The 11,888-nt window shown below is 38.8% G+C and overlaps 1 protein-coding gene across 1 annotated transcript in view; it reads right to left on the minus strand.

The window, feature by feature from the left end:
* Positions 1-4,930: 4,930 nt before the first annotated feature.
* The window catches only part of LOC107560299 (PRKC apoptosis WT1 regulator protein-like), a 70,298-nt gene continuing 63,340 nt past the window's right edge, over positions 4,931-11,888 (minus strand). Inside the window, exon 7 of the mRNA XM_016244438.1 lies at positions 4,931-6,262. Coding sequence (XP_016099924.1) covers positions 6,176-6,262 — 87 coding nt within the window. The 3' untranslated portion in view covers positions 4,931-6,175. The remainder of the gene's footprint in view (positions 6,263-11,888) is intronic.

The following is an 11,888-nucleotide window of genomic DNA, read 5'->3' on the forward strand; positions in this document are numbered from 1 at the left end:
TCTACTATTCTCGATCTCTACAGATTCTCGATCTCGAACAAGCAAATCACCAAACGGCATTCTGGGTTGAGCGAGCGGCACTGAGCGTTTTGAGCGAGTGGAGCGGAAATTGGTATCTGGGACACTGCGCTCTTAAAGAAATATTACCTCCCCGCTCCGCTCACATGCTCTGGACGTGAGTGGAAGTGTATGAAATGTTGTTACTAAACAATCCTGTGTGTGTGTGAAGCTGGGAAATGATAGTCAATGAAGGTCACGGGCATGATGTGTGTAAACATGACTACAGATGATAGCAGTCTGGTTGTTGTGAAGTCTGACGTCACGCGTCTCTGGGTCCAAATGCTCCTGTAGATCCCTAAAGCAAACAAGAAGCAGTGCTAATAAACACTCACGCTGTGCTGTAAGTACTGCTAAAAATCCATTATCCTAATCTTTATCTCCAAACCAAAATCTCAGTTGGCCAGACTGATTAATCTTTTCTAAAATGTAAAAAAAAAAAATTGGTATCTGGGACACTGTGTGCCCAAAGACTGTAGTGTACACGGCAAGTTTTTAAAAGCTTAGCTGTAAAGTGTGCTAGACATAACTAGTGTTCATAAATGGCTGTTGCGATAGTATTCTCAACTGAAATGGAGTGGAGGCTTGGACCTGGAAACAGTATTTGATACATCACGACTTGACTTAAGCAGATAAGGGATTGTGATTACTCTGGGAATCTGGCCATGACCGCTGGTCTCCTCGTCAAATCAGTGGAAGCAGGAAACACAATAGTATACTGCATGCAATTGAAAAAATGTCTCCACAAAAGTAGTGTAATTAGTAAATTAAAAGTTAGCAGAGAGCGGGGTAGGTGCCGGTAAGCAGTGTCTCCACCTTAATGAAGCAAATTGAGCATATTGGTCACTTTTTTGACCGTATATGTAGAGGCCCATCTTATTCAGCTGCCTGTACTTGTGAGATGTATATCAGAAGTAATACATATATAATAATTTGTATCTTTTATCAATCATGTACTCTTTTTTTTTTTTTTTTTAAGTGCTGGGGATTTTTCAGTGATTCTTTCTGCAGGTTACATCATAACCAAATGTAGCGTATATGCCGTTACTTACATTATATTTACAGTAAGGGTGTGCAATATGACGATCTTAGATGGTGAACAATTAAAATGCCTCCACGATCTGCCTTTAAAGCAGTTTATTTTTAATAACAAAAATGAAATAAAGTGAAATAAGATTTATGAAAAATTTGTGATAAGATCGTGATCCTGCCTGAAAACAATTGTGCTTTGATATTTTGCCATATCACCCACCCCTATTTACTAAATAATGAGAGGAAATCTGTAGCATATTTTGACTTTGTGTTCTTGGGCTGGTTTTAATTTGTCACCCAGGCCATTCTCCTCTGGTTCCCAGTTTTTCAGATTTGGAGAAGATTAGAGAAAAGATGTTTGTCAGTAGTACATGCTATGATTAGAGCAACCGGTGTGGAGCATGAATCCACAACTATTGTCTCAAATCTGAAGAGGCCTCAGAACGGTGAGATGTTGTCAGGTTTGTTCAATTAGCGCTTGTTAACGGGCGCCATTAGCCAGGGTGGCTCTGATGAGTCCGTTTGTGGTTTTTGCAATTCACTGCCGTTTGTCTTTAGTATCTAGTATCTCGTGCAGTTGCTCCGTGACTCTTCTGTCTTGCTTGTGAAGATCATACTTTACTGTGATCCAAAAGGAATAGCGAATAGTTAGGCGGGCCATACTTACTCCTGATACTAATCATCCTGGGTTCAAATACACATGAATTTTTCCTTTCGTTAAATGGCAGTTCTGTGCCAGTTGATGTATAACAGGAGCGGGGTCTAATATGGATCTGTTTTAGTGACATTGAGCTCAAAGCAATTAAACCTAATCGTGCACCAACTACTGCACTACTGCTTCTAAAACACCTGCTAGTATGTAACACATGCACAAAACTGAAATATTTACAGCGACTGAAGTGTGTGAAGAATCATTCAAGTTAAAAATAATTTGTATCTTTTATCAATCATGTGTCATTCTCACTTGTTTAGAGCGATACAACAGAAAATCAGTTTGGGGCTAGCTTAATAGATAATGAATAAATGGCAATCAATCAATTAAATCATTTAACTTTTATTTAAAGTGCCCCTATTGTGCCCTTTTTAAGGTTCCCAATATTGTTTTGGGAGTCTCCTACAAGAGGTTTACATGCATGCAAGGTCAAAAAACACTTTTGTTTTCTCAAAATATGCATTTAATATCACCTCATTTTCCAACGATTCATTCGAAGCAGTTCTAAGATTCAGTCTCTCTAAAACCCTCCTTTTTAGTGAGCCTACTCTGCTGTGATTGGTCAGATGGCCCAGTCTGTTGTGATTGGCCTACCGTGTACAGCGCGTTTCAGAAATGATTTGCCCATTGCCTTAGCTCACTAGAAAATATAATCATCTATTATTTATCATACTTACAGGTTGTGATTCAGTGAAGCCAGCTGGTCCCAATTAGTCTTGCGTAGCCAGACCTTCAGACTGAAGGCAGAAGGTCTGGGAACCTTGGCCAAGGACCGCCCAAGAGGCCATATGACTGACAGGTAAAGCAACCAATCACATTTTGTTTTGTGCCGTGTCATGTTTAGAGGTGTGGAAATGTCCCCACAAGCTACAGTGTTTGAGGGCGGGTCAAGTCGTTTGCAGCTGGCCAATGTAGTACATAGGTGGGCAGGCATTATGCAAATGTGTTACCCTGTGACATGTAGCTGTCACGGAAATGGGATTTGAATTGACAGGACCACAGGTGCCACGTTCGGTAAATTCCCTCACTTATAAGATGCGCGATCTGCGCTGCCTCTCTCTCTCTCTCGCGTGCGTTCTGCAGCAGTCACTTGGATAAGTCGTTGTTGCTTGTTGAACTCGTTGACTTTTGATGAGTTTGAGTGCGTGATGCGCGCTGTGAAAAAGTGTGTTGGAAACACAAATTGAGGACCAATCTGCACCTTATTGATGACCCGTGGCGTTAATATACTGCATCTGTGCCAGCGCGTGATGTAATAAAACTGCAGCTCGTTAATAAACGTTTTTTTTAAAATCCATTTTATACAATCCGACTTCAATTAGCAAGTGCACTCGCATAAACAATTTTCAAGTTCAACACTTTTTGTTCCGTTCAGTTGTGGATGCTGCTGATTCACTGAGACCGCCGCGGCTCAGCAAAGAGTGTGTGTGTTGTGTGTTTTCCTTTGAAAAAGTTTCCCCAGAAATACTTCGCTATTTAATGCATTTTTCCTTACAAATTGTATTATCAGCATAACAATTCGAGTAAATGTGTAAATGGTATGGCATGATGCTATCCTTCTAGAACAATGTGCATTTGTTAAAATTGTAACATAAATTATCAAGTTTAGTTATTCTTATTTCTTTATTGCAAAATGCTAAAACTGGCACCGTTTTGGAGAGAAATGGGCTCTCATTTGAACCCATATCATGGTGTGTAATGCTGAACTATGAGTTTCTAATGGTGTTTGTATTTGCACTGTTCTAAACATTCATATTTTATGTGCAACAACAGCATGCTGTCTCAGTGGCCTTACACATGATTTTAAACCTTTTTTTTTTAAACTTTATGATTTAAATGGTGATGATTTTACTGATAATAACTTTAATCTTTTCTTCAACTGAATACCATTTCCGTGCTGTTTTGATGTATTTTAAAGAGTTGGCAGTCAAAATTAAAACTGCTGGATAATAGATACTCTTCATTCTTTATGACAAACAAGATAATGTAAATTACAGAATGTACAACATTTTTTAAATCTATAAATTGCGGTGTACAGCGTTTATTATGAGGGGGAAGAATCACAGCTCACTCAATACTCATGAGTACTTTTAAATAGGCTACTTTTTTGGACAAGTACTTTTACTCTACTCACACTACATTTTTTGGAAGGTAATGGCACTTTTACTTGAGGATATTTTTTCAGTACTCTTTCCACCCCTGGTCATGACGCAGTGATTGTCTTCTGAGATTCCATCATCTTTGCACAGGAAGAGAAATGTGAACGGGGTCAGTACAGTCAGGGAACGTCAGCATCCAGCGCTGTTACTTAAGCAACAAATGTTTTTAAAGGTGAAGGAGTTAAAGTTCACTAATGGACGCATTCGCGTCTCCACTCTTACCAGAAGAATCAGCATGGCTCTTTCTCCATAAAAATGCTAATCCAAACGCACGTCTGTCCTGGAGTGGCGGAGAGGGGGAGACGAAGCAATTACTAAAGCATTAGCGTGATAGCAGGCGTTCCTCTCTCGGGGTGAGGGCTCTAATGACCACAGAGGCGTCACTTTATTAATATGCAGGCGAGCCATAGTGGAGTCCCTGCATCCTCTAGATAGCAAAGCCTTCTTTTCACTAGCCTCTGATTGGTTTTATGAATACCTCATGATTTCCTGCGGTGCCAAACTGGGGTCCGTTCTATTCAGAGGACTGAAATCACACAGTGGGAAACACTGGGTGAATATTGTAAAAGGTGTCAAGAATATGCCAGAATCAAAGTTCACCCCAAACTGGAAAAAAAAAACAATTTATATATATATATATATATATATATATATATACACACACACACATATTTTGCATAAAGCATGTAAACAAAGAAACAGAGTTTTGTGCCTTAGATTATGGTCAGTTAAATGGACAGTAGGTGTAGAACCACATGATGGAGAGTAAATGATGACAGAATTCCTTTCCTCATTTGTCAGTATTCTATTCTAAATAGGGAGGACATAATTTGAATACTTATTTAATTGAACTGTAATTCAATACAATTATGAGCATATAAATTATACATACATTTTCTTTACTGTATTGTGGGAAACCCCACTTAAAACCAGTAATGAGAAATGTTACTGAAAGAAATGTCATGAAAGATTTTTATTGAAACTTTTATTTAATCTTCTGTACATGCATTATGTAAAGCAGTGGGATGCAGATATCTCCCACCCCAATACAGTCTAAAACCAAAAGAAAAAGATACCCCCTCAAATGACTTCATAGAATAGATTTCATTAGCACTGTAGATTAGCATCACTGTAGATATGAACCCCAAAGTGGTGACCTTGCAATCACAATTAAATGTAATGTCATATCCCCGTCTTTTTCAGCTATGAGAGACCACATGAACATGCTTAATAACGCCTTCAATCGATTTGGTTATTTGAAAGATGCACAGCAGCATCCTATATACGCAGGCTATACGTCGCGTTAACCGTACATGATGAACAGCTACATCTATTGATACCAAGAGTTTAAACAACTTGTAAACATTTGAACAGTGTGTAAAATTTTTAAAATCAGACAATAACATAATATTCATTACAGCATTTGCAAGCTCCAAGCCAGAAACATGTTCGTAGCATCATGCTCTCGGAGGCCGAAACACAGAATTGCACCTAGTACCGCCAACCACCGGGGAGGATCAGTTACCCAGTTTAAGTTTAGATGTGGGCTCCTGTCTAACAGGCACTTCTTGGACTCATGGGTAATAGAAGTGATGTGTGTTAAAGAGACAGACTTTAAATGTAAAGGCAATTGTGGCCACTTTTAACTGATAGAGGAGCCCTTAAAGCTGAAATATCCCAAAAGCAGTCCTTTGAAAGCGTGAGAGAAACAGGCAGAATGCGTCTATCATCCCAATATAGCAAAGATGTGCAATTGGATGAACGATTTGAGATTTGATTGTAAAAAAAGCCTCTGAGCTTGAAGAATAAAAACGAAAGAAAATAAATTTGGTGCCGCCCCATATATTCAAAGGCATTTCCCCTTTTCGTTGTCCTGCGTAAGTCTTAAAAGAACAGTCAGCGTAGCCTATGTACACACACATTTACATTAAATAAAAGGCAAGTTCCTTTCGACAACCCTCGTAAAAGCGGGATGCGTCGAGTAACACCACATCGAGCGGCTTGGTTCAACATCCAGAGGTCCGTGTTCTCAAAGCCTCCCCAAGGCACGCACGCATCCTCTTCCATAGAGTGACGACAACACGGACAGACACGTAAGACCAGAGCAGAACACGTAAAGGACAGAGGCGAGAGGCGGTCGCATCGTTCAGCAAATCCCTCCGGCCATCGCAGCTAGACGCAGAATCCATTTCAGCCATCCTCGGGTCGCCGGGTTCTACCTGGTGAGCTGGCCGACCACTTTGAGCAAGGTCTTATTTTCCTGTTTGAGCTGCTCATTCTCATCTTCAATATCATCCAGATCCTGAAAAACGTGGAAATATGCAGACAAAATTATTCTTCTCACAAAGCACAAGGGAGACTCGATTGTCAATTGATTCCAAGTTTGACGTTAAAGTGTTGCAAAGCTAACAATATGATATTTGTAGCATAAATATGTATTAAACAGAAATTTGTCTTAATTAAGATGCTCCTCTTAGGGATGTGCGCTAAAACTAATTTCATAGTCGTTTAAACAGAAATTTTGTTCCGTCTAATCAACTAGTCAAAAAGTAAGAAACCCTCAGAAGACAGTCACAAACATTGTGTGTGTATATGTGATTTGAAATACTTCAACTTTGAATCAAATAGTCAAATAATTCCAGATACCTTATGATGTGAATAGTTTTTTCTGTCAAACGGCTAAAATTTACATTGATGGCAACAAAAGCAGCAGACCATGGTTGCCCAGTAAACAAAGCAGCGCTTCTAGGCATTATACTTAAATAACATTAAAAATGTCAATGAAGCTTTTCTGCAGAAAGTCAGTTCCCTTTCATTCATAATGTTTCCCCCTTTAAACCAGTAAATGCGCTCCCACAGCTTACTCGTCCTCAAACATTTCTCTGATACCGCAGAGAGTGACAGGAAGAAAATGTATGCATGCAAGATCTGATGTGAAATTAAATGAATTTGTTTTCCGCTCCAGAGATCGACTTTTCAAAATAATGTATTATTTCTAAAACGTAACATTAAAATGATTAAATTTCTACTAGTATTTACAGTATCGACTGGCAGCAGCAGTTCCGTTTAATCGAGTAGTTTAGCACATCTCTAGCTCTTATATATGCTGTTCAATATTGAGTGGTTTTGTAGGAGGTGTTAGGAAGTCATTGCTAGTCAGTTAGTGTGGTGAGAGTAATGGTATCTATACTTTGTAAGCAACGGCTTTTTCCCCTGTAAAGTACACTAATACAAGAACGCTATCATTGTTGTAACTATGTATTTGTTGGCGTTGCTTGCTACACTACCATTGAAAGTTAAAACGTAGCATCTCAGCCGGGTCACCTTTTGCCAGAGCAGGATTAATAATAACAAATGAAACATTATCAGGTTCAATTAGTGGCAAAAAGCTGTGGCAGTAAAGTGACAAGTTTCATTTACAGTTTCCTCAGTCACTAACGATGACGGACAGTCGGCGGGATTACTTGCAGGACACATTTCAAAGAGCTCAAAAACGATATACTACTATTCAAAACTATGAAAAGTAACGCTTGTTTTTCAAGGAGAAAAAAATAGCAGTCAGGTGCAGTTATTACGAGGAAACAACTAACAGCTTTGTACACTTAAAGACAAACTAATTAATAATGTTGCATGAAGACTGCGGTTAAAGTGATTTCTATTGTTTAAGCTACTCTGGCAGAGACGTGGAGTAGATTGTTCAGGTAAATTACATGCAAGTGGTGAAGATTTCATCATGCTGCACCCTAAAGCAGAGTTAACCAGGCAAGTCAATGGCCACATGTCTGACAGCTGAAAAAAGGCTGTGCTTGCAGATATAGTATGGTGGTAGCATGCATGGGTAACATCCCATGTACTAAGGGGGCATTTTGTGTCCGTGTAAACTTAAAAAACGTGATTTGTGAAAACGGTGATGTCATGTCCATGTGTATTATGTGTTCAGTGTATAGCATATGCAAGCACTTGACAACCATAATACAGTGATGCTAGTTGTTTTGGTGGATCTGTGTGAACAGGGATTGTTTTGACAATGTTGCAGTGTATGTGAAACTTTTCTTGTTTTAGTACATTAGTGTCATGTAAAATTACCCTTAGATGAGATTGTAAATGTGAATTGATTGAATTAGTAATGTATTTTATTAGTGTATTTATAGGATACTTTGTTGTATTTCTACTACAGTCCATTGATGTGTGGTTGTATTGTGAGTTTTTTTGTGTAGCGGAGCTACAGTGTTTATCTGTCGAAGTGTAGATGATAGGTACACAATGAGTAATGGAAGATTTGAAGGAGGAAATGTTTGTGTGCTTCTGTGTTTCAGAGAGTGTGGTCAATTATAGTGTGATTAAAGCGTGCACATGCTGGAGTTTGTGAGGCACATGCCTGTTTGGGGCACAGATGTAGTGTTAGGAAAGAGCACATCTTGTTGTCCTTTGTAGTTGCCAACTTTTAGTTGAAAGGTGGCCTCCTTATATCTGACCGTGGAAGCTGGGTTTACAATGTTTATTTCTTTATATTTGTATTCTGTTAGTGCGTGTGTTTAGTGCATTATAGTGAAGAGACATGAAAACGAGAGACGCAGGGAGAGAGTTTGAGCGGTCCGTGTGAGTCCAGCAACGGCACAGCTGACTGTATTTTTTTTGGCGTGGGCCTCCGGAGCTCTGTTTGTATTGGAAGGAAATGAGAGAACAGACTGCAATCTCAGACAAAGACAACAGCCCTGACATAAAAGGGTCAGAACCACCTACTGGGTGTATTCCCTGCAGAAAGCCTAAAAGTAGAGCCGTGTTCTAATGCTGACGGTGACGGAGAGTTTGAAACACTGACCTGGCTGGACTACTGAATCACCAATGTTGAAAATCTGTGTGTGTAGTAAATAGTAAGCCGTAATAATGTGTAATGCATAGCTGTGATGCAATTGTCAGCTTCGCGAATTAATAATGCGATGGTGCTTTTTCTTAGCACTGTTGAGAAGGCTAATGAAATAGTGCAAAATGGTGTTGTAATTAAGTAATTAAGGGTTCACTTACGCCGGTGCTTCCTTTGAGCACTCCCGCCAAGAAAATAGTACTTTCAGATGTCCCTCCTTTTCTGAAAGATGATGTTATCATGCAAGAATTGTCACGATATGGAAAAAGTCTCTCCCATCAAAAAAATTCAGCTCGGATGTAAATCGCCTGTAGTCAAACATCTTGGGTCTTTTAGGAGACAGATGTTTATGATTCTGAAGAATGGCGAAGATGAACTTTTAAATTTAAAATAGATGGCTTTGATTATGCTATTTGCATCATCTGATATGACGATCAAATGTTTTGGTTGTGGAAAAATTGGGCATCTTATTTGTAGTTGCCCTGATAAAGTAAAGGAAGTCGTGGCCTAATGGTTAGAGAGTCGGACTCGTAACCCAAAGGTTGCGGGTTCGAGTCTCGTACCGGGCTCTCTTCCACCTTCAATACCACGACTGAGGTGCCCTTGAGCAAGGCACTGAACCCCCAACTGCTCCCTGGGCGCCGCAGCATAAAAATGGCTGCCCACTGCTCCGGGTGTGTGTTCACGGTGTGTGTGTGTGCACTTTGGATGGGATAAATGCAGAGCATTAATTCCGAGTATGGGCCACATGTCACGTCACTCACTCACTCACTAAATAAGAACACAAGAGCATGTTGATGCAGATAAAGTCGGGAGCACTGTAACTGAAACTAGTGCATCCGCGGCTGCCTCACTGGAGGTTGGAAATAGTAGCCTACCGCTGTGAATGTATCGTTAGAAGAGCCGGTTGAGGGCGAAAGCAGCGGGGAAACATTGATGTCTGATTCTCCTCTTGTTGATGGAGGTGTTGTGGTGGAGCCTGTAGCGGCAGAGACCGTGGCAGGATTGAGTAAGACAGTATCTTCCGCATTTGTAGAACAAGACCGAGAAACTGGAAATGAAGACTTGAGATTGAATGATTGTAAATTGAACATGGAAATTGAATCGATCTTCAAAATTCCAATTAAAAGAAATCAAAATGATAAAATCAATAAACAAGTCAAAAAAAAAGTGATGGTGAAGATGAAATCATAGTTTCGGATGATGATGACTGATTCTAGTCCTTCGGTGTGTTCAAAGTTTTCTGCTTGTTCTCAAAATGAGAATGTAAATGTGTACAAAGCTGAGGACATTAGTCTTTTTCTTCAGGAAACAAAAGGGCTAAAAGGCATACAGATTGAGGATTATTTTCCTAATCGTGCACAGTTTGTGAGGGACACCAGATATTTAATGAAAGAAGGGGCTTTCTCTGATCTTGAAGTGTACCGTTTACAGAAGTTTGTGAACAAGCTAAAAAAAACAAGTTCTTAGAGATGAGAAGAATTACATGGTTTAAATCCCTAAATTTGGTGTTTTTGACCATATGTATAATCTGTTTTTTCTCTTCTTAGTTTCTTGTGGAACTTAAATAATACTATGAGTCCGCAAAAAATTGGAACTCTAAATTTATATGGAGCTAGAGATGTTCATAAAAGGATGATGTTGTATGAGTTTATTAGCCAGAATTCTGTTGATGTCATGATTATACAAGAAACGCATAGTGATAAAAGAAATGAGGTGGACTGGAAAAGAGAGTGGGGAGGTCAACATTTTCTTAGTCATAAATCCTCTATTAGTGGAGGTGTGGCAATATTATTTTCTAAAAATGTGACTCCAGTATCTTATGCATTTGTTGAAATTGAAAAAGGATGTTTTTGGTCCTATAAACATGAGCCATGCACAATAGTATCCAACTGCAGAGTCGCAGCTGATGAGCGCGACACATTCTGAAAAAGCTGCGAGGCTCATCTCCATAAGAACGTTATGATTGGCAGAACAAATTTACCTGTAGTTTTGAAAAGGTCCTGTTCACACATGATCGCTTAACAGCAATTTACCAGTGAAGACTGTATGTGTGAAAGGGGCTAAACTCTTCCTCTGCATATGCGGTGAGTTTGGGTTGCTTAACGTTCATCTGGGAAAACTGTGCGTTCTCTCACTTCATTTGTAACAAGTCATTTATAAACCTATGCCAACACAGAATACATCAACATATTTCTAAATATGTGATTTATTGTAGATTGCGATTTCAAAATAAAAGTTTCTCACTTTGCATATGGCCAAATTTTGCAATTAAATGGATTTAAACGTCATTGAATCACATGAAACATCACCAGGCCGTTGGCGCCCTCTGCAGGTATTTGTTATAATATAGGCATAATACATTGTGTCTTGATACTTTATTTGAGTCAATTATTATTGCCTCATCGTTAGTTTATATATAACTCTAGTCATATTAAAGGCTGTTTTTCACTTAGTTCTATTTGTATTAGCAAAATACTTGTTAAGCCCTAGATTTGTTAAAATATAACTGCATTGTTCTACTTTTTGTAATTAAAAGACAAATATTTTGTCATTCAAATATTTCTTAAAGTATTACAACATTGTCTCGTTCTATTGAACCAAGTATATGCATTTTGTCTCATCTCGTGAGCTAAGTTTATTGTCATACCCCTAGTGTCGATAAGAGGTGATATAGCTCATAATTTTCCAAGTGTATTTCATTCTTCAGGTCAATCATATAGTTGTGAAAAAAAAAATCAGTTTGAATAAGAAAAGCGATAACTTTGCCATAGTATCCTTTCAAATGTTAAAGTTGCCACAATCATTGCATTCTTTGCATGTGCTGCACTTTATTTGTACCATTTGTTTATATATTAGAATTTGAAAGACAATAACAATATTTTTTGATAAGTGAGATCTGATTTAATCCTTGAAAACCAAAAGAGTAGTGCTTGAAAAGTCCTTGAAAGTCCTGGAATTTCATTTTGCAGTATCTGTACGAACCCTGTTTAAGTTACCAGTTCTTGGAGCATTTTATTTTGTTGTTGTTAATTGAACTGAACTGTAGTTTTCTGTAGTAAAC

Source organism: Sinocyclocheilus grahami, unplaced genomic scaffold, assembly GCF_001515645.1.
Source record: "Sinocyclocheilus grahami isolate Dianchi unplaced genomic scaffold, SAMN03320097.WGS_v1.1 scaffold719.1, whole genome shotgun sequence".
Classification (NCBI taxonomy): domain Eukaryota; kingdom Metazoa; phylum Chordata; class Actinopteri; order Cypriniformes; family Cyprinidae; genus Sinocyclocheilus; species Sinocyclocheilus grahami.